Consider the following 23,803-nt stretch of genomic DNA (forward strand, 5'->3'; position numbering starts at 1 on the left):
TTTTATTATTATTATTTTTTATTTTGGCATAATAATTAAGAACAGCAAGCAAAGCAAATGGATCTGGTAGTCAACGAGGGCAAGACGGAATATCTTCTGTCATCAAACAAACACGAGCCACATTCGCGCCTTGGCTCCCACGTCACTGATGGCAGTCATAACTTCGAAGTCGTAGATAATTTCGTTTATCTTGGAACCATTAATTCATCAACAATGTCAGCTTTGAAATCGGAAGAAGTAAAGTCCTCTCTCGACGAACAAAGACCAAACATGGCATGAACGATGACAGCATCAGATGAGTCGACGTTACAAGTTTTCGAGAGAAAGGTTCTGCGGAAGATTTATGGTCCTTTGCGCATTGGCAACGGCGAATATCGCATTCGAGGGAACGTTGAGCTGTATGAGATATACGACGACATTGACATAGTTCAGCGAATTAAGAGACAGCGGCTACGCCGGCTAGGTTCTGTGGTCCGTATGGATGAAAACACTCCACCTCTGACAAATTATTCAAAGAAGGTCGAGGAGAACGCGTTGGCGACGAACTACGTCCAGGACGGCCATCAACATCAACTGTTGATCAATACGTCTATAAAATAAAGGCCGCGCAGTAGCCGCCGGGTGAAAGGGAAGACCTCCACTCCGTTGGAAAGACCAGGTGGAGAAAAACCCGGCTAGACTTGGAAATCATCAATTGGCGCCAAATTGCGAAAAGGAAGAACGACTGGCGCGCTGTTGTAAACTCGGCTATAACCGCGTAAGCGGTGTTTACGTCAGTAAAGAAGCAGAATAATTAAGGACAGTCCTACCTATGTACATTTTTTCGAAAACCAGGGAATTTAATTACAATTTACGGCTGCTTTTTTGTCACAGTGTATGTGCTTAATTTTAATGATGGTGACAACGATTCAACTTGCTTATCTGGAATACATAGGTACATTTAACAGTAATGACGTATGTATGTACAAACATAATGTAAACAAAATCACGCTTGCGGCATTTAACTTAATTTTCCCTTAATAAAAAAATAAAAACAAAAAAATTTTGCTTTTTGCTATTTTCCGCATAAACGTGATACATTTTATTTGCATGTCGACATATCTACTTATATACAATATCCATATACGTACATACATATGTCCATATGTATTTATTTATATTTTTTATACGCTGACTTTATGTGTTGTTTATATGCATATATGTATATATATATCGACATGTGCATGTATGTATGTATGTATGAAACACACACTTGCTTGTAAATATATATACAATAAATATATTTGATTTTTTGTGAGTTTGCTAGTACGTTTGCATGTATGTACATATGAATGTATGCATATATATGTATGTGTGTAGTATAAGCACATTGCAGCACTAGAAATTGTAGTTTCCAGCCTTCTCGTTGACCATCTTATAGAACAGTTGCATTTTGTTGCTGTAGGCGTTTGGAACTGTGTGACGATTCTCCAGTTAGTATTTCTTTTGGTGAACTAGTGTTTTTTGTTATTGTCGAAATACGAAAAATAAATAGAGGTGACTTATTTGTTACATTGTCGGCCTGACCATTGGCACTTGTAAATTAATGACGGCCGGCTGTGTGCTCATTGTACCGGTATGTACATACATACATACATATGTAACGTTGTAATTAGCGAAGACTTGGGGTGACCGCGAAAGAATCGTTAGCGGCTGACTTAATTGTTTGAGCATTTCTTAAATGCTATTAAGAAAGTACATACATACATACATACATGTAGTTAAAAAAACTACAAAAAATAGATTTAAACATACATAATAGGGAGTTCCATTCATTACTCATCCGCACCGCCCGATGGCGTCACTATCACAAATGAATTGTACTATGTCTTTTAGACGGCTACGGCTGTCAAAATTTTAGCCGAAACGGATTCGCAGTTTCCTTGTGTTCGCGTGCGCGAACGGGCTTGTCCGCGAATTTTAGAGAAATGGAAAAAAAGCAATTCGGGCAATGGTTCGCTTGTTTTTCGAAGGTGAAAATATTGAATATAACGCGTCTACCAATAGGGATGGCGTGATTTTGACAGCTCGTGCTGGCCGTGTTTGTTTACGGATTTGTGGTAAAACGCTCGGAAATTGTGTGAGAGTATTAAGTAAGTGACGTTTTCGAAAAAAGTTGAAGAATGTCCATAGAAAAGTTATCTTCTCAGTTGAGACCAATTCCAATTCAATTAGCCGATGCCAATCTGGCTTATTGGCTTCGTTAATAAATAAAACTGCCGCTTGGAGGTGAGTCAAATGCACGTGTGGCTCAGGAATTCCAATTGCATCTCCAAAATATACCGTTTGGTGCGGGTTGTGGTATGATGGCATCATTGAGCCTTATTTATTTCGAAAATAGGCAGGAAATACCAGCAAAACCAAACGTTGTAAAAATATCTTGACCGACTTTTTTTCGCAGAATTTGATGAAATCGACGATCTCTATTTCCAACAAGACGGTGCGCCGCTTCATGTTTGACGTCTAATCATGAACACAATGCGTGCAAAGCTTGGCGGCTCTTTAATTTCGAAAAATGATTCAATCAAATGGGCCAAGATCATGCGATTCAACGTGTCTAGATAATAGGTATGTTAAATCAAAGTTATGCGCCAATCAACCAGCAACGCTCAAGAAGCTCAAAGACAACATTCAGACCACAATAGACGAAATTCCAGCAGAAATGCTGCACCGGATCATCGAAAATTGGTGTAAATGGGTGGAGGTAAGTATGAACACGGAGCCCTGGTGGCTCTTTGGCAGACATTTTGCTCAAATCATAAATGGCATACAAATATCTGCACAACAAAAAAAAATCCGAACTCATTTTGGCCAAATTTGAGTATTTTATTTCATTTAATGAGTTTCATCGACGCATGTTAAGTTTTTATGAGCCACACCCAGGTGCCCTCTAATCATGCTACCATAGAAAGTAACGTGATAACGTGTCCACGATCTTGCCCAATTGATGATGTGCTCGAAAATGGCTATCTCAGAATAAAACGTATCAAAAGACCATGATCTCGTATTGACAGACCGCCAATAGACGCTTTGCGAGATAGTTGAGACAATAATTTCAAAAGATATGGTGGGTGTCAAAAGATTTAGTATGCTGTTTCGCGGCCGTCGACAAAACATGGATCTACTTATGCACATCAGAGACCAGAAAATAGTTGAAGCAATCGACTTAACCCAGTGAACCTGACCGCAGACAATCCTATCGGCCGGAAAGGTACGCGCCGAGGTTTCCGAAAACGGCTATCTTGGTAGAAAACGTGAAAAAAGTTCATGATCATGATTCATGATTGACAATCCGTTGATCGAAGCGGTGCGAGATAGTTGAGACAAACATATCAAAAGATGTGGTGGGTGCCAAAAGATTTAGTACGCTGTTTCGCGACCGTCGACTAAACACGAATCCACCTGTACACATCAGCGACCAGAAGTAATATCGACTTAATCCGGCGAACCTGTCCGAAGTAGAAGAAGACAGTTCTACCGGCAGGAAGGTCACGATCAGTTGCACAAAAAACGGGTGTCTCAGAAGAAAACGTCTAAGCTACAGTCGAAGCAATCGACTTAACCCGGCGAATTTGTTCGGGGAAGGAGAAGACAGTCCTAACGGCGGAAAAGGTCACTGTTTTATGTTATTCCCAAGGTGTTACTGACTATTAAGAGTCGGGAAATTGATTACAGGGCTCCGCTGTGCTGAATTAAACTGTTTTGTTTGGTGACGAAGAAATTGATTGCAAAACATGACAAAGCACCGGATCATATTTTCGCAATTGCCACGGTCAAATCAGGCGAAATAGGCTAGGAACTGCTGCCCCATCCACCGTATACTTAAAACTAGCACATTTTCTTGCCAAACTTGGAAAAAAACTCTTGCCGGCCAGAAATTTGCGTCCAATTATAAAACATATTTTTCGGGCGGCATATACTGGGTAGTGGCAAAAGTCGTTTCGTATTTTATCAATAGTTGTCGTTGCAGTCGTATACCATATAGTGTTAGAAAGGTGGTATTTTAAGCTATTTAACAAAAAAAAATTAAAGTTGTTCAAAAACGAGTGAAAAAAATTAAGAAATTCGCTATATTTTGAAATTTTTGTATAAAAAAGGGAAAAATGCCACGAAAGCCAATAACGAAATTTGTGAAGTTTACGGTGACGATGCTGAATCAGTTCGTGTAGCACAACAATGGTTCGCTCGCTTCCGTTCCGGAAATTTCGATGTGAAAGATGCACCTCGCTCTGGTCGACCTATCGTCGAAAAAGTCGATGAAATTATGGAAAGGATTGACCAGGACCGTCACATAAGCAGCCATGACATCGCTAAGGAACTTAACATTCATCATCAAACGGATTTGAACCATTTAAAAAAGGCTGACTACAAAAAGAAGCTCGATGTTTGAGTACCTCATGAATTGTCTGTGAAAAATTTAATGGATCGAATTATTAACTGCTATTCTTTGTTGAAACGAAATGAAATCGAACCATTTCTAAAGCGAATGGCAATAGGAAACGAAGAATGGATCAAATACGACAATAATGTGCGAAAAAGATCTTGGTCCAAGCGTGGTGAAGCTCAACAAATGGTCGCACAGCCAGGATTGACGCCTCGAAACGTTATGCTGAGTGTTTGGTGGGATTCCAAAGGAATCATCCACTATGAGCTGCTCCAGCTTGGTTAAACGATTGATTTTATATTTTACTGTCAACAACTGATGAGATTGAAGCAGGCAATTGAAAAAAACGGGCAATGCAGAACCCCCTTAATGGAGTAAAGTTGGCTTCAAGAGAAGCCTGTGAAAATTACTTGTCGCAGTTTTTTGCCGAGAAACCAGAAAAGTTTTACACTGATGGAATAACGTCTCTAGCTGAAAATGGAAAAAAGTGGTCGACCAAAATGGTACATACTTGGTTCACTAAAGTACATTAGAAATATAAAATAAAAATAAGTTGAAGTTTGACTATAAATACGAAAAGACTTTTTCGACCACACAATATGTACATAAATAGTAATTTTTTTCAAAAAATTTTTTACGTTTTCTAACTTATATCGGAAGGCGTAATCGACAAATTAATATTAAATAAATTTCAGCATTTTCCTAGTGAAAAATCTGAGATAATAGCGCAAATGTGCCTGCCTTCAAAAATAGTGTACAAAAAATAAATAAAAATAAGTAATTTGAATTAAATAAATGAGTTATCTTTTTGCCCACAACATTGTAATTATTGCTGAGTAATCTGCGCACGTAACTGCACGAATGAATATTCATAATGAGCAGTTTTAGAGTGACTAATATGAGTATGTATGTATGTAAGTATATTTTTTCAATAAGTTGAGATAGCGTTTTCTAGTAAGAACAACAGCAAAAGCAGTGTTGTTTCAGTGCTGACAACATCCCCTTGCTAAAACACCTGTGTGTATTACTCGTATTAAAAAAATTACTTCATACAAACAAATGTGGGTGTATTTGTTGTAACTAATTCCATAATGAAAAACCAAATAAGAAAAATAAAAATAATTAAAAAAAAACAACAATTCTATTCTATTGTTGAATGTGAGAATTCTTGTCTAACTATTTGAAGTGCATCAAGAATATGAAATTAATTAAACTGTACGTATGTACATATGTATACATATGTTCAAGCATGACGAATGTCGATCGTACGGCTGTGAGTATTTACTTGTGCACACATACTTACATATATGTACATATGTGTAACAAAATGATAAAAATTTAATTCAATCCAGAAATATGTGTTACTATGCTTGAAATGTGAAAATGATTTGATACAAAAAAATATTTTTTCAGAAAAATATGCAGTGAAAAAAAAGTTTGCGTAAAAGATGTTTTTGTGAAGAAACTCAATCAAACATACCCTTTCTTGCATAGTATATAAAAATAACACAAAGTCTTTTCGTATTTTTAATCAAACTTCAACTTATTTTTGTTTATTTATAATGAACTCTAATGATCCAAATATGTACCGTTTTGGTCGATCATTTCTTGCCATTTTTCCGCTAGAGACATTATTTCATCAGTGTGAAACTTTTCTGGTTTCTTTTCGATGCTAGCGCCAATTGGATATTCCAAGCGAAGCCAGGGATCATTTCTTGCCATTTTTCCGCTAGAGACATTATTTCATCAGTGTGAAACTTTTCTGGTTTCTCGGCGAAAAACTGCGACATGTAATTTTCACAGGCTTCTCTTGAAGCTAACTTTACTCCATTAAGGGAGTTCTGCATTGACCGAAACAAATGGTAGTTCGATGGTGTAAGGTCAGGGCTATATGATAAATGCATCAAAACTTCTCAGCCAAGCTCTTCCAGTTTTTGCCGAGCCATCAAAGATGTGTGTGTTCTAGCGTTGTCCTGATGGAAGATAAAGCCCTTTCTGTTGATCAGTTCTGGCCGTTTTTTTCGATTACTATATTCAATTTCATCAGTTGTTGACAGTAAAATGTAGAATCAATCGTTCGACCAGATTGGAGCAGCTCATAGTGGATGATTCCTTTCAAATCCCACCAAACACTCAGCACAAGGTTTCGAGGCGTCAATTCTGGCTTTGCGACCATTTGTTGAGCTTCACTACGTTTGGACCATGATCTTTTTCGCACATTGCTGTCGTATTTTATCCACTTTTCGCCTCCTGTTACCATTCGCTTCAGAGCCTTTGCAGTTTGGTTTTTGTTTGTCGAGAGAGGACTTTGCTTCTCAATTGCCTACTCAGTCCGAAGTAGCACCTGTTGGCAAGAGTTATCCTGCTTTGGATTTCTAGGTTGACATTGTTGGTGGTGTTTACGCTGGTTCCAAGATAGACGAAATTATCTACGACTTCAAAGTTATAAATATCATCGGCATACGCCAGCAGCTGTACACTCTTATAGAAGATGGTACCTTCTTTACTTACATAGTTCTGCAGCTCGAACTATTTTCTCCAGAAGCATGTTGAAGAAGTCGCAGTGAAAAAGAAAAAGCAGCCTCGAAAAACTGCGACATGTAATTTTCACAGGCTTCTCTTGAAGCTAACTTTACTCATTAAGGGAGTTCTGCATTGACCGAAACAAATCGTAGTTCGATGGTTCAAGGTCAGGGCTATATGGTGGATGCATCAAAACTTCCCAGCTAAGCTCGCCCAGTTTTTGCCGAGTCAACAAAGATGTGTGTGGTCTAGCATTGCTCTGATGGAAGACGACGCCCTTTCTGTTGATCAGTTCTGGCCGCTTTTTCGATTACTAAATTCAATCTCATCAGTTGTTGACAGTAAAATATAAAATCAATCGTTTAACCAATCTGGAGCAGCTCATAGTGGATGATTCCTTTCAAATCCCACCAAACACTCAGCACAACGTTTCGAGGCGTCAATTCTGGCTGTGCGACCATTTGTTGAGCTTCACCACGCTTGGACCACGATCTTTTACGGACATTATTGTCGTATTTGATACACTTTTTCGTTTTCTTTTGCCATTCGCTTCAGAAATGGTTCGACTTCATTTCGTTTCAGCAAAGAATCGCAGTTATTAATTCCGTTCATTAAATTTTTCGCAGATAATTCATGTGGTACGCAAACATCGAGCTTCTTTTTGTAGCCAGCCTTTTTTTAATTGGTTCAAAATCGTTTGATGATTAATGTTAAGTTCCTTAGCGATGTCATGACTGCTTTTGTGACGGTTTTGGTCAATCTTTTCCATAATTTCTTCGTCTTTTTCATCCATAGGTCGACCAGAGTGCATCTTTCTCATCGAAATTTCTAGAACGGAAGCGAGTGAACCATTGTTGTGCTACACTAACTGATACCGCATCGTCTCCGTAAACTTCACAAATTTCGTTATTGGCTTTCGTGGCATTTTTTGCTTTTTTATACAAAAATTTCAAAATATAGCGAATTTCTTTATTATTTTCACTCATTTTTGAACAGCTACAATTTTTTTTCAACATCCCCAAATTTGAAAAAAAAACAAAAGGAAGTTCTATTTTTAACACAAATAAAGAAACAATAATTGCTTGACTAAGACATCGACTAACACTTTAGCGTGTTTGTTTTGTGCAATTTTCTCCCATTCAGACATCAAAGCTTCTTTAAGAGTCTCATTGAATGTTATATTGATCTTGCGGATCTTCTTTTTCAACATACCATATTCCAAATATGTTCTATGGGGATTATATCCGTAGTTTGGGGAGGCGTATTTAGTTGCTTAGTAGAACCAGTCCGTGACGGGATATGAGGTACATATGCTTAGGATCATCATCATGTTGAAATTGAAAGTTTTTCCACTGCAGAAACAATAAATACTAATTTTCCAACCCCTCCTCTTGCCATGTACCCCCACACCATCACAGTTTACACTTGGAGTTACATTTTTTATATGTATTTAAGGGGTTACATGGGTTTCCTCGTGTAAAAAACAGTATTTTTTCAAAAATTCTTTCTAAGAGTTGTGTTCATGACAGTTCCAGTTTGTGTCAGTAAACAACTGGAGTTAAAGGAAACACTGTATATCTCTATCTCAATATTAAAAAATAGTCACAACAATTAGGCGGCGCAGTAAAAGCCACTCTTGTAATTATTTTAAACACTATTTAGATGTAAAAGGGAAAATGAACATGCAAAAAACCATTTGCGATTCCAGTACATTAGACTAATTACAAGCGCACGAGTATGTGCGCCCCATTAAGCCATGTCCTTGTCGTGGAATTGGTGGGTTTCCATGTAAAACTACACATCTACATACACAAATCCATATGTGTTTATGGCGTGCACGTGTTTATTGACCATTATTTGCCGTTGGTTGATTCGATACCAGCGACTGCCAACAACAATGATACGAATATGTAAACTTTGGCAAACAAAAATATACGCGGCAGGCTAATCTCTAAAGGGCAATAACACAAAAGCGGCGATTTCGAGTCATTATTCACCCTTTGCTGCGTTGAAATCAATAATGTTGAGTGAATTTTTTGCGATTATTTAAATAAAGGTATTCCTGAGATTCTTCGCTGCGACTCTTACGATTTGATAGGTCACAGTTTTTGGGATATCGAACTGAAAATTTGCATTCGTCCTTTTCTTTCCAAGAAGCTACCGATTTGTCGGCAGAGGCGATATCGGATGAATATATAATATAGCTGCCATACAAACTAAACGATCAAATTCCAATCCGTCTATAGAAAGTTTTTTCTTAGATACGATATATTCACTAAATTTAACATGAATTATTTTTCAAGGTTAGGCTGTAATCTCCGAATATATTGGTAAGGTCGAAACACTATATTATATACATAGCTGTCATACAAATTGACCGATCATTTTTTTTTCCTCCGCCGCGACTGTACTTCGGAGCGTACGCGCACCGACTGGTTTCGGTAGAGGGCGTTCCTAGCTAACGAACGAGCAGCTGGTCGGTTGCCTACGAGCACCTGGAGAGTCAGGACAACTCCGTATATCTGCGACAGCAAGAAATGGTGTGTTTCGGTGTCACCAGAAGACCGAAAGAATGAGCAAATCCAAAGCGAAAACGATGCTTAGTGTCTTTTTTGACATCAAAGGAATCGCCCACCATGAATTTGTTCCTCCTGGACAAACCGCCAACGCCAAGTTTTACGTGGAAGTCCTCAAGAGACTCAAACGAAGGGTCAATCGGACAGCGCAGCCGATTGGAAGTTGCACCATCACAACGCACCGACTCACACCGCCTCTTTTGTGAACAGCTACCTAACCAAGGCCGACGTCCCAACGCTTCCGCAGCCGCCCTACAGCCCAGATGTGATATCCATCAAAATCATTCGAACGGACTCGCGAGAGATGACGAGCTAATTTGCCATCTCTCTAACAATTGCTTGAATTAATATGGTAATCAGTTGAAGGTGTCGAGGGTGTTATAGAACGAGGCTTGTCTTCGACGATCTCTTGACCATCTTTGAAGGATTTGTACCACTCGTAGGCAACAATTCCGTACACGAAATTTAGTTAGTAATACAAGATTTGAGACAAATTCTTTGTTCGATATTTTTATATAAAAATCGCAGCGCACAACTGAGGTGTACCGACTTAAGCAGCTGCTGTTAACAAAAAAATGTTAACAAACTGGTTGACAGATCGCGTTCATCATATGTGACATAGTAATTAAGGACAGTCCGGCCAACTTATTATAGAAAAATAGATTTTTTTTTAAATATCATTTGCCCGAGGAATTTGAATCATAATTTCTGGGAACTTTTTTTATCACAATGTATATTTCAATATGTTTCTAATTGGATTTTCCTAGACGATTGTTTTTTTCTTTTCCACGACGCATTACTAAATTTGAAGTCGTTTATGTTTTTAACGTTTCCTAGAAAAAAATAGCCGAGCTTGCGCTGTCCATGCATTGCGTATTGTTTTGGGGTTCGTTTGTCAAAGAGTGGGTTAGGCAAAATTTTATGTCAAATACCATTCTGTATATGTTTATTCACGTCAAATATTTGAATGTACGCAGTACTAATTAATCGCCATATATAGAACAGGTGCCTATATTTGTATTTTTGGTCAGCAAGACGTGAAATTCGTGCGGCTTCGCTTCATTGCTATAATTGAGTATTATTTAGATTGTTCGTTATTGTTGTGTTATGAGTAAAAATATTGTTTTGGGACTATTTACACTAGATTAAGTAGCAGCGTTAGTAATTGCTGACTCACTAATCATTATTACCCATATTTTGAAAAACGGTTATACACCCGCTAATTCCATACTTTCTCTTCCAACTGATATTAGCTACATGCACACATTTTGCTTATTATAGCATAACATTACAAAACAAGCTGCACAGTAGGAATTCTCCTTTCATAGTTGTATCCAGAAGGGGGTATAAATACAGGGTATATTAAGTTTGAACAAAATTTGTAACACTCAACGGGAAATAAATATTGAAGATTCTATAAAGTATATACGTAGATGAATGTATACAAATGATCAACGTGACGAGCTGAGTATGCGCGAATTCCCTCAGTTTTCAGTATATCTATCTGAAGTTTTACAGATGTTCCCAAGAAGCCGATATCGTAGAAATAGCATTATATGTCAATCAAACTGACCGATCAAAATCAAGATAAACCCCTTCATAAAAGGTTTATTTCTATAAGTAACCTTATTAGATCACAAACAATCTTAACAGATCGTAAACAATTACAAATTAAATCTTGATTAACACAGGGACACATTGCATTTGTTACAAAAAAAAATATGGTAAAAGAGAGGTTTTTGAAGTGGTCGTAAGACCTCTCTCGACAAATTCTGATAATACAAGGTCTGTCGCAAAAGAAACAGAACTTTCTAAATATAACTGTTTCTGGTGGCGCCACCTATTGGCGGGTATATGAAATAAAAAGTTTGATCTCTTGTTGACATTTCGTAAAAATTTTAAGACAATTGGATAACTACAATCGATGTTATCGATCAAACAGTGGCAGCAGCTTTTGGTCATCGGTCGTAAAATGCAAAGAGCAAATATTAAATTTTGTTTTAAACTTGGGAAAATGTTTACTGAAACATTTCAAATGATGAAATGTAATGTGCATGAGTGGTTTAAGCGATTCCAAGAAGGTCGTGAGGACCTCTGTGACGATCATAAGTCGGTCGTCTTCAGAAGTCAAAAATAGAGACAATGCTGATTTGTTTTTACGATTCCGAGGGTATTGTACACCGAGAGTTCGTCCCACCTGGCCAAACGATTAATGCTGTGTTTTACCTTGGTGTTATGAAGCGCCTTTTGTCACGCATTCGTCGCGCTCGACCACAATACCGTGAGGCGGGGTCCTGGCGCCTGTTGCACGATAATGCGCCGTGTCATCGGTCGACGCTTGTCACTGATTTTTTGACAAAAAACTCCATATTAACCATTAAACACTCACATTACTCACCTGATTTGGCACCCTGTGATTTTTACCTATTTGGAAAACTTCATTTGACCATGAAAGGACACTGGTTTCAGGACATTTCAGCTATCCAAAATCGACGACCGATATTCTGAAGAGCATTCCGAAAAATTACCTTAAACACTCATTTGAAATGCTAATTGACCGGGCTAAACGCTGTATCTTTTGCGACAGACCTTGTAACATACATATCTGTTCAGAAACTGTCGTCTCTAATATGGAAATCTTCTGAGCATTAAGTGCATTCCTCCCTGTTAACACATTGATTTCAGTAACCAAAACATTTGTATATCACCTTTGTTCGTCGAAAAGTACAGTTGATATCTTGAGTCCTGAGGTTTCTTTAATCGGTTCCCCAAACTCATATTTTTACAAACAGATGAAGACAGAGTTGAAAAACAACTGAAACTGCGGTTTACAACTGATAATAATGGCTCTGTTTTACTCGAGCCCGCGAGTACCTAAATTGCATTTCTCACACGCATTCGAGGCAATTAAATATTTGAGAATAATTTTGATATATTCCCAGATTTTTCACCGGGCACAAATTGGTAAAAAGAATTCTCATATGGCTTGTTCTTTATTTACATATGAAAGAAAGGTTTTTAAAAAACAATTATGATGTATAATTATGAAAATGTAACTGTTTGAAAATCAGTTGTCAAAACACAAGAACAAAGTTAATGAAACAGCTGGCTTGTCCCAGCTGTGAGCAAAGTCTGAGTTTCACATACCTCATGGATAGAAGACTTTTGGTAAATTTTGTAAAAGACCGTCGAAGACATGCCTCGTTCTGAACGACCTTCGACCTCTTCAACTAATGAAGATGATAAAAAAGTGTAGGATATGGTGCTTGAGAATTATCAGGAAAGTTTTAGGGAGATAGCAAGAGAGCTCGACATCTCTCGCGAGTCCATTTGAATGATTTTGGTGGATATTTTGAGTATGAACGCGTTCTTGCTAGACTCGTACCGATAAAGCTGAATTTTTTTTTTAAAGATTACCGTAAACAGGTCGCTTTAAACATGCTTGATCATGCGAATCCCGATCCCACATTCATGGAGAGCATTATAACTGCCGATGAGACATGGATTTATAAGTTTGATATGAAAGCAAGCCAACAATAATCGAAATTGAGGTAAAAAACGAGCCGAAACAAAAAAAAAAAAAACACGACAAATCCGCTCAAAAATCAAAGTGATGTTGATTGTTTTTTTCGATATTCGGGGTTTGGTGTATTATGAATTTGTTTCGGAGGGACACACGGTGTGTAAGGAGTTCTATTTGACCGTATTGTGGCGACTGTGTAAGAACATCCGTCGAACACGACCGAAATTGTGGAAGAACAATCGAAGCTATCGGATGATTTTTCTTCGAGTTACAGCTGCAGCCAATTTGAGAAATATAGTTTCGAAAAGAACGCGTTTAAAGAAAAGCTGATTGGACTTTATCTTACACAAAAACTATTTGAAATTTTAGTATGTTGTTTTTATTGGCATAGACTATAGAAGTATGTGAAGACAAAAACAAAAAAAACAAATTTCACACTAGGTGTGCCTCAAAACAAAAGTATCCTCCTCTATTTCTTTGTTTACCCTTCTACCCGCTGGGCTTAGTCGTATATGTACTTGTATTTGCTTAGTACAGAGATAGTGTGGCTTGCTTCGCGGTAGTGCCCTACGAAACATATGTACGTACATGTGTGTAAATATTTACCAATGCCAAAAATTGAGATTATGTACTTACAGGTTTGACAAACATTTCTACATTCTACACATTTCTTGTCTATAACTACATACATACATACAACTACATGTTTGGGTTGAGTATCTACTAATGATTAAGTATTTTGTCTATGATCTCCTATGTATTTAATAGCGTCACCGGCACATGCTTATCTAATCAAATAAACAACTCAGCGATGGACTGAAGTGCGAACTTTGCGCGGCAAGAAGTGAGCTAATCGAAGAACTATTATCGATACTACATAACTACATCGCGACATACAGACAAATTTCGGTTGGCCAATCGGTGGTTGAATCGAGCACGCACTCATTTGTTGGCGCTGCCATGCGTTATACCGAACGCCGGTCTATTGACGCTTCGCTGCTCGAGCGTAGTGGCGATGAGGAAGCGAACGCAGTTGAAAACGTCGCGTACGTAACGAAGGACACGATGTACAAACGTAAAAAGTGCACCATACTGCTCGTGATTTTTGTGACTTGTGTCAGTTTTCTGGGTATCGTGCATTTGCTGAGTAATGCGCCCGAATTTAATCAGTACCGAATATTACGCGCCTATCAGCAACAAATTCGAAATGAAGCAACAGCTGTCGACGCCGGCCGACCGCGCACCATACTCTTGTGGAATAGTTTTTTCAAAAATAAACGTTGGGGCTTCGACGAGGATACGCTTGGTCCGGACTACTTTCGCGATAAAATGAATTGTCCGGTGTACCGTTGTGATTTGACGAATAACCGCGACTTTTTACCTGCAATTGAAATGTACGATGCAGTGCTCTTCCATGTGGCCGAACCGTTTCCGCTATTGCATTCCGTGCCGCGCGTACGTGCGCCGCATCAGCTGTACGTGTTTGCCTTAATGGAACCGCCGGGCGAGACTAAACATGTGCTCTCCGACGAGGGTGGCTTCTACAATTTGACCATGAGCTACCGACTCGATTCGGACCTGCTGTGGCCCTATCAAATGTTCGAAGATATTGAAACTGGCGCAGAAGTGGCGCCGGCGATCCGGCCCAAGTGGCGTCAACCGCCAGCCGTGTGGAATGATACGAACGTTTCGCAGTTATGGGAGGGTAAAACTCGTATGGCCGCTTGGTTTGTGTCGCATTGTGAGACGCTGTCGAAACGTGAAAAATTGGCAGCGGCATTGCAGGAGCACATTCCCGTGGATATTTATGGGAAATGCGGCAATTTCAGGTGAGTTGCTTATACGAATATAGAAAATAATTAGTGAAGACTCGAAACTACGAGCAGGCAGAAAAGTCACTTTCGATTATTACATAATATGAGCCATTTTGAGGCATAGGAACTTTGAGGACTAACGCTTGAACCGCTGCTCATATTCGCATTGCAAATCGAAGCGACAAAGCGGCGTACTTTTTCCAAGCATTATATAATTGTTGTTGTAATTATATTGATATATAGATAATATGAATCAGATAAGATAGTATCTAGCCTAATAGCCTTATTTCACAAATACGAAATTTATGACACATTTGTCGAGTTGTTCAAACGGTAGGAAATACTCATGCCTGTCATGGCGGTAATAAGTCTTATTTATCGCACGTTTGATAAGATTAACAAGCTATTGTATTCAGCAGGTAACACAGTAATAACTGTAAACAATGAAAAGTTACGGATAAAAAACATTTGTATGTAAAATTATGTGCGTGAAAAGTGAAACTTTTCCAAGCGTGTGTAAAATAATGAATGCACTAAAGATAAGATTACCAATGCCTAATAATGTTAAATCAAAGCAGTATTTATTATTACATACGTATCAGTTAGCAGCTTTCAGTTATTAATACTGTTTTATTATTGCTTTATAGTATGTAATTGAAGAGCATTGCAATAAAGGTAATTCCTGTTAAAAGGCGATGGCAACCGATTTAAAAGTAATCTCAGACATTAGTATACATAAGGGAATCGTTTTAAGCTTGTTTCAGATTGTTGTTCTTAATGCAATATTTATTATATCGATTCCGATGGAAGAGAAGGACGATGTGAACGATGTGACTTATATGTACGTTTAGAGCGCACCTATTAGAGCTGCCCTCGCCACGATGTTTAAAACGCGTTTGGCGACTTTAACGCCAGAGTGGGCAAAGAAGGTATATTTATGTAGCATCCCCAAATGGGTTGAGGCTGATCGACTTCGCCGGGCCCGAAATAGGATTATCTGTAGTACCAGATTTCAGTATACTAAAATTCATCAAGCTACTTGGCTCTCTCCGGATCGAAAAACCACCAACCAGATCGATCATACTATGATAAGCGAAAGACATATCTCCAGTGTGTTAGACGTGCGTACGCTCCGAGTTCGTAAAGTCCACTCGGACCACTATTTTGTTGCAGCGTAGATACACACTCGCTTCTGTGCACGTAAATAAACACAAGTAAGTTTAGATGTCGAGAAGCTGCAATCACAGACAGCCGAATGATTTTCTGCCTAACTTGCACTCCTGCTCTCTGAGAACACTTATCAGCAACTCAATCTAAGGAAACTGTGCGACGGTATTTCAAGCTCCTTACGTAAGGCTGCAAACGAAACCTTTGGTTTTCGAAAAGTGCAAAAGAACAACTGATACGTTAAGGAGTGCCATGTCACATTGGAGCGAAAACATACTGACTACCTCGCAAAGTTACAATCGACCATAGGAGAACACAAGAAGGGGGAAGCGAGCCGAATTTGCAGACAAAATAAGAGAGAGGTTAAAATGCATGAGTACGAAGAGCTTGATAAGCTGGACAACAGGGGTAATGCTCGAAAATTCTATGAAAAGGTGCGACGACTAACAGAAGTTTTCAAGACCGGAGCATATTCTTGTAGAACCCCCAGAGGTGATCTAGTGACTGATGCTTAGAGTATACTGAAATTATGGAGGAAATACTTGTCCAGTGTGCTGTATAGCACAGTGGAAGCATAACATCTGGAGATGCTAAATCCGATTCCTCCAACCGATGACGATAGAACAGACGTTCCATTGCCTGACCATGAAGAAGTGCGAAGAACAACAAAGCGGCGGGGCCGATAGATTGCCGGACGAGCTATTCAAATACGACAGCAAAAGACTTATGAGAAGCACGCATCAGTTTCTTTGTAATTGGAAATTAAGCGTGCTCTGCCTAATCCACAAAAAGGGAGACGGGACAACGGCGAATGCCGCAGTCGATGGAACTATAAGCTGTACGACGACATTGACACACTTGTAGTTCAGCGAATTAAGAGACAACGGCTACTCTGGCTAGGTCATGTTTTCCGAATGGATGAGAACACTCCAGCTCTGAGAGTATTCGAAGCAGTACCCGCCGGAGAAAGCAGAGGAAGACCTTCACTTAGAAGGAAAGACCAAGTGGAGAAGGGCCTGTCTACACTTGCGAGTCTCCAATTGGCGCCAAACAGCGAAAAGGAATAATTCAACTTGTCTAATCATCCTGATCATTTATATATATAAATGCAAATCTAACTCGATAAGTTTTAGGGGATAAAAACAATAGTTTGGTGAACAAAACTATTATACTCTGCAGCAACATGTTACAAGAGCATGAAAATTGTTATATTTCGGACGCTCAAACGACTTAGTGACACATAAAGTATCGGTTCCCGAATTACCAAATCGAATTTTAGGACAGCTTTATTGAAACAGGGTATTGCGATGAATTTTGACTACATATATGTACATATACGAAAAATAAAATTTACTTCAATTTATGAATAGGGGTCAAATGGTCGGGTTTGAATAAATGTCCACAGCACTTTGTTCCAAAAATAATTTAATTAGAGCTGCTATCTTAACAAAAAAAAATTATACAAGCATATTTAAGTGGCTATTGCTAAAATATTTATATTTAGTACCTAATTTTTAAAATTAGTAACTATTTAATTATTATTTTTTCTGCTTGCAGTTGCCCCTACACCTCGAATGAATGTGATGAACTATTGGATAAAAGTTATAAATTCTACTTCTCGTTTGAGAATTCGCTATGCAATGATTATGTGACCGAGAAGCTGTATAATGCTATGAAACGCTATGTGATACCAGTTGTATTTGGTGGCGCCGATTACAGTCGCTTCGTGCCACCACACTCGGTGATAGATGCTGAAGATTTCGAAACCGCTGCAGAGCTTGCTGCGTACCTTCGTTATGTGGCTACACATCCGGAGGAGTATATGCGTTACTTCTGGTGGCGACGGTATTATCGTCTGACTTTTCGTTCCCCATTTTGTGATCTCTGTGCGAAGTTGCACAGTGTACCGTTTAGGCAGAAAACACAAACATATACGGACATCGAGAAGTGGTGGATGGGTGATCAGTGTCGTTTTGAGGCTAAAATTAATTTTTAAATTTCAGAGGGTGCATAAATCTATGTAGATAAAGTGCAGTTATGTATGTCTTTATTTGTAACCTAAAGATTGGTCGGTTTTCATACTCTTAAGTAGTTATAAAAAAGGAAAGTGCTGTTGTATTATAAAAGTAGTTTCTATATAAATTATTAGATGTGTATATAGGCATGATAGATAGCTGTCTTCGATTTGCCAAACACTGCAGAGCAGTGAATCGAACAAACAACTCGCATAAATGTGAAATATTCATACATATCAGAAAGAGATACAAAATAAAGGGGCTAACAATATATTCTCTTTTGCGAACTTGATACTCGAAATTTAATTTTCACTTTTACATGCAAATTTTATTGAAAAAAAAACAGAGCACAAAGTAAGGTAGCAGAGCAGTGGTGAATCGAAGACAGTTTTAAAAAATTTCATTTAGAACAGTCTTCAGTTAATACTATAAGAATATAATATATTTTGAACAAACACACTGTGCCTTCATAAATTGCCTTTCTAAGAAATATTCGACTTAAAATTTAATACAAAATGATTTTTAATAAACACTTTTAGTACTTAAATCCATATTTTTTTGTTTTATCTTAAAACATGGAAAAAACCTTAACCTCGGTTGCATCAAACTTTATTACCCTTTACAAATACGAAAGATTTCTTACAACAACTTGAGTCTGATCGATCAGTTTGATTGCCAGCTCTATGCTATGGTAATCCGATCTGAACAATTTCTTCGGCATAATTGCATAGTTGTCCTGGACGATAATCCATGCAAAGTTCGTGAAGATATCTCGTCACATGAGAAAGTTTTCCATACAACCAACTGCCCGATTGTTCAGTTTGTACGGAAGCTACATATATGCTATAATAGTTCTATATCAGCCATTCAAGGTATAAAAAGGATATATCAAGTAATATATTTACTCTTGATGCGAAAGTCCAAAATAACGCTATCGACATGTAAATTTTGCATTGCATTATGGGTAAACAGCTTGGCTGTTTTTCTAATAGTTCGTTTAAAGCCTCTATTACACTGGTGGACTATGTGAGTCGACAATGTCGGCTAATCATAGTTAAAATTTTCGTCATTACTTATGATCACTTTCCACGTAAAATTTTTCGACTTTGAGCTACGTTTTCGAATAGTTGGATTATTTGTTTTCTGCATTCTGCGTCGGGCGGTGAAGGTGTTATATCCATCTGCATGTCCGAAAAAACATATATTTCGATCATATTTTTTTGAGGAGGCATTTTATTTAAGAAATACTATAAAAGTAATGATATCCGGGAACCTCCTGTTTAAAGTTCATATCACCGAAACTACTTGCCGAGCTACTTCATATGAATGTAACCACCCATAAGAGGGCTACTATATGTATTCTGGCCTAGGGCAACACTAAGTGTTGCCAGGTGCAATCTGACATTTCCATTGGAAAGTTTGACATTTTTTAGCATAACATCGCTCAGAACGTTTTGTCATTTAATCGTGAATTGTTTTATTTCCAGGGAATTAAAAAATTCATCTCGGCCATGGAATTAACTGTTGAACATTTTCGTGCGATCTTTTATCACAACTTTCGACGTCGATTATCACAACAAGAGTGCACCGATGAACTAAAATCTTTATATGGCTATGACGCACCATCCTATAAAACTGTGACAAACTGCTACAACGAATTCAATCGTGGCCGACGCTCGCTTAAAGACGAATTCCGTGAAGGTCGTCCAAAAACAGCCGTTGCGCCAGAAAACATCGATGCCGTACGTGAACTGATAATGCAAGACCGTCATGTAACATACCTTCAGATAGAGGCATGCCTATGCATTTCTCCCACCAGCATACATTCGATATTTCATGAACACCTGGCCGTAAAAAAGGTTTGTTCTCGTTGGATCCCGCACAATTTGAGAATCGCTTAAAAAAAGGCTCGTGTGGATTGGTAAAGAAATGGTGAAAAAATACGATCGCGGTGCTTCAAAAGACGTTTATAAGATCGTCACAGGTGACGAATGGATCTATGCGTATGATTGATTATTTGACGAGACGCCTCCTAAACTTTTAGTTTTACATCTAAAAAAAAATATCTGACCATAAAAAGCGCTTAATTTTCATAATAAACCTTGCCCCAAACACGATACATTTCCCATTGAAATTACATGGGATTTTGCCACTTTTTACGAATATTTTGTTTTCTCTGGAGCTTTCTCGTTTGTAGGAATAAAAAGGTCATATTCTTGAACAGAATTGAATACTCTACAAAAAAAGTCTTGACAATTTTTCGATATACTCACTCCTTTAAAAGTTATTCAAGGTTAAAATTAACTTCTGGGTAATATTCAAATGTAACTAAGGAATGCTTAATAAAGGAAATCTGATGTGCTCAAATGGTTTAAATTTGATTTGATTTGGAATTTTTTTTTTTATCTTAAAACTATAGGCAGAATATATTTTTTAGAATAAACAATTAAATTTTCCAAAAAAAAATTCCAATATGCCGTAAAAGTACGAAAATTCCAGAAATTACCCAGAAGTTAACTTTAACCTTAAATAACTTTTAAAGCAGTGAGTATATCGAAAAATTGTCAAGACTTTTTTGTAGAGCATTCAATTCTATACAAGAATATGAATTTTTTATTCCTACAAACGAAAATGTTCCAAAGAAAAAAAAAATATTCGTAAAAAGTGGCAAAATCCCATGTAATTTCAATGGGAAATGTATCGTGTTTGGGGCAAGGTTTATTATGAAAATTAAGCGCTTTTTATTGTCTGATATTTTTTTTTAGATGGAAAACTAAAAGTTTAGGGGGCGTCTCGTCAAAAATAATCAATTTGTAAATAACGGACACCCTAATATATAGCAACCTACGTATAACAAAAATACGATGATATGCACTTAATAGGGAAAGTCTACATAACAACTTACGATAAAATCTTTTTGCCACAACCCGTTTTCCTATTCAATATACATAGTTACCTTTTTTTACCATTTTTGTAGTACGATTTCTCATTTGTTTCAAAATAAAAGTCTTTACTAGACGAATATTTTGTCTTAGCAAGAATTTCTTTTTTGAGGAATAGTTGCTGAACGCCAGATTGAAGCCAAATTCATGATTTTTTGCCAAAATTATTCCATGCGCATCCCAAAATACAGATTCCATTATCTTGCCAGCCGACTCTTGCGGTTCTCCATTCTTTCGAACGGCTTCATTGTGCACAGTGTACTCGGATGACTGTCGATTGGACTTCAGAGTGAAATAATGGAGCCATGTTTCATCCAAACACTGCTTTGGATCATCAGCTCGTCTCCGTTCTTAGTCGAAAGTGAGCGCGCGTGGCAATCACTTTGCATAGAGCTATCTCATACCAAAATATTCGTGAACGTCTCGAACAACTTCACTTCACCGTCATCCTAAATTAGTTTATGGACTTTTTTGATATTTTCATCGGTAACAAACTCTTTTGGGCGTACACTGTCTTCGGTGCTTATTTCACCACTTCTAAATTTAATATTCCAATCCTTGTTGGTTGAATTTCCTGGGGCAGTGATTGGTTCAACTGTGTTTTTCCCTTTAAAAAGCAACATTTTATCAACATGCGAAATCCCTTTTATCCTTTTTTTTCGCAAAAAAAATTTACTCCACTAAAATGATATAATTCAAGAACTAATGACCCGATAGCATGTATAATATAATATAATTGGAGCACTTTGTGTCAGGCCGGGGACTTTTCAATTGACCTTTTATGTATAGACGTAGGTTGCCTTTCATATTTCGGAATTTGGCAACCACAGTTTTGCAATCTGGCGATTCACAACTTTATCATTAAGTTTGAAAATTTTGATGTTATACGTACTCAGAAATTTTTGACACACAAGCAATATTTGTGTTGCTTATAGTTACTTAAAATATTAATTTCGGCCAAAAAATGGCATTAAATCGCGAACATTTTCGAGCGATTATTTTTAACAGCTTTCGACGTGGATTAACTCAGCAACAGTGCTTCAATGAACTTCAGTCAAATCTTTGGTTATGAGCCTCCATTAAATACCAGTATTTATCGATGGTATATAGAATCCAATCGAGGTCGTAGATCACTCCAAGATGAATTTCATTGAGAACGTCCAAATTGAGTTCTTGTTCCGGAAACTATTGATGCTAGGCGCAATCTGATATTGCAAGATCGTCATAAGAAATAGATATGAGAGATGACTATAGGAGTTAGTGGGACCAGCATAGATTCAAAAACAGACTCGCGTCGATTAGCCGAGAGAAATGTTTAAAAAAATACGATAACGACACTTCGTCTATGACAACATGACAGGTGATGAATCGTGAATTTATACTGTATGAGTTGGAAAGTAAACAGTAGTCGACTATATGGGTGTTCGCGACGAAACACTTTTAAGTATATGGTTGCTTGTTTTTGTGAGAAAATCTGGATTTGTCGCAACCATACCACTAGAACAATCGAGAACAGTAAATACTGAGTGGTACACAATCATTTGCGCCAGTTGTCCTTCAAGAAATCAGGAAAGCCAAACACTGAAGATGGATTACTCTGCACCACGACATATTAAGCTTTCACACATCGACTGTATTAACATTAAGAACTCGACCAAGGCATGTAAAAATTTTCCATTGAAAATACACGAAAATCCTGATTTTTTATCTTTATTTTTTTATTTTTTATAGCTCAGAGGCATTTTATGGCATCGCTTTGACTTTCGACACATATTCCTCAAAATTGAACATTCTACAACAGGGCCCATTGTGATAAAATGGAAACTCACACCGGCGAGATAGTATGGGGCTCTAAACCTGATTTTTCCACGAAAATCGTATTTCTTTGTATTTATCTCGTAAATGACAAGAGCTATAGAAAAAATGTTATTGACAAACTTATAGGAAATTTTATTTGGTACAAGAAAGTCCGAGGGCAAAAGCGCTATCATTAGTACTTCTCGAGATATTCGGCTAATCTTACTACAGGGTGGGCGAAAAGAAAACAAGGGGTGTAAAAGTTTAATAACTTTTTCGTTTATTATTTTTTTTTTTCCTTTCAGATTATATAGACAACACTTGCAGAATTTATAATGGAGAGGTACACAACTGAACAGAGAACCAGAACAATAGAATTTTATTATTTAAACCAGAGATCAATTATTTTAACGCAAAGAGCATATCGTCGACATTTTAACGTCAGAATTTCGCCCTCTTGAAGCAATGATTCGTTGCTTAGTTGATCGTCATCACCAACATGGCAGCGTAACAGATTTGCTTCGAACCGGTACACCACGTTTAAGTCGCACTGCGGAAAATATTGAACGAGTACAACAAAGTGTTAAAGAAACATCTGCCAGAAGGCGTTCTGCTCAGCTAGGAATGCCTCGTACGTCACTACGGCGCATTTTAAAAAAAGATTTACAGTTAAACCCATATAAGGTGCAAATGGTGCAAGAATTAAAACCCGCAGATCATCGGCAACGTCTAAATTTTGCAGTTAAATTTCAAGAATTGGCCAGAAATGAAATCAACTTTATTAAAAATTTGATTATGAGTGATGAAGATCATTTTCATTTGAACGGCTTTGTTAATAAGCAGAACTGTAGGTTCTGGGGTTCTCAAAATCCAAGAGCCATTCATCAACGCCAATTACACCCCATCAGGTGTACAGTATGGTGTGGGATCACATCTGAAAATGTCATTGGGCCTTACTTCTTCGAGAATGAAGATGGAAGTGCTGTAACCGTAAATGGAGAGCGGTACCGGTTTATGATAGAA

General features: G+C 37.8%; 1 protein-coding gene across 3 annotated transcripts; it reads left to right on the forward strand.

Moving 5' to 3' along the window:
• Positions 1-1,429: 1,429 nt before the first annotated feature.
• On the forward strand, positions 1,430-18,496 carry LOC120775089 (alpha-(1,3)-fucosyltransferase C). 3 transcript variants are annotated; one of them, XM_040105087.1, is made up of 3 exons: positions 1,430-1,472; positions 13,814-14,874; positions 17,584-18,496. In XM_040105087.1, exons 2-3 carry the CDS (start codon positions 14,006-14,008, stop codon positions 18,020-18,022), a joined length of 1,308 nt encoding a protein of 435 aa, XP_039961021.1. In that variant the 5' UTR covers positions 1,430-1,472; positions 13,814-14,005; the 3' UTR covers positions 18,023-18,496. The 3 variants fall into 3 exon arrangements, with proteins under 3 accessions (XP_039961021.1, XP_039961020.1, XP_039961022.1); XM_040105086.1 differs by having other exon boundaries at positions 1,437-1,615; XM_040105088.1 differs by lacking the exon at positions 1,430-1,472 and adding an exon at positions 2,461-2,743.
• Positions 18,497-23,803: the final 5,307 nt, after the last annotated feature.

This window comes from Bactrocera tryoni, chromosome 4 (assembly GCF_016617805.1).
Source record: "Bactrocera tryoni isolate S06 chromosome 4, CSIRO_BtryS06_freeze2, whole genome shotgun sequence".
NCBI lineage: Eukaryota > Metazoa > Arthropoda > Insecta > Diptera > Tephritidae > Bactrocera > Bactrocera tryoni.

Excerpts from the sequence above, each read along its gene's own strand:
- LOC120775089 (XM_040105087.1), top strand. The coding sequence starts at position 14,006 with ATGCGTTATACCGAACGCCGGTCTATTGACGCTTCGCTGCTCGAGCGT. Across the intron at positions 14,875-17,583 it reads GGGAAATGCGGCAATTTCAG|TTGCCCCTACACCTCGAATG; the intron begins GTGAGTTGCTTA and ends TTCTGCTTGCAG.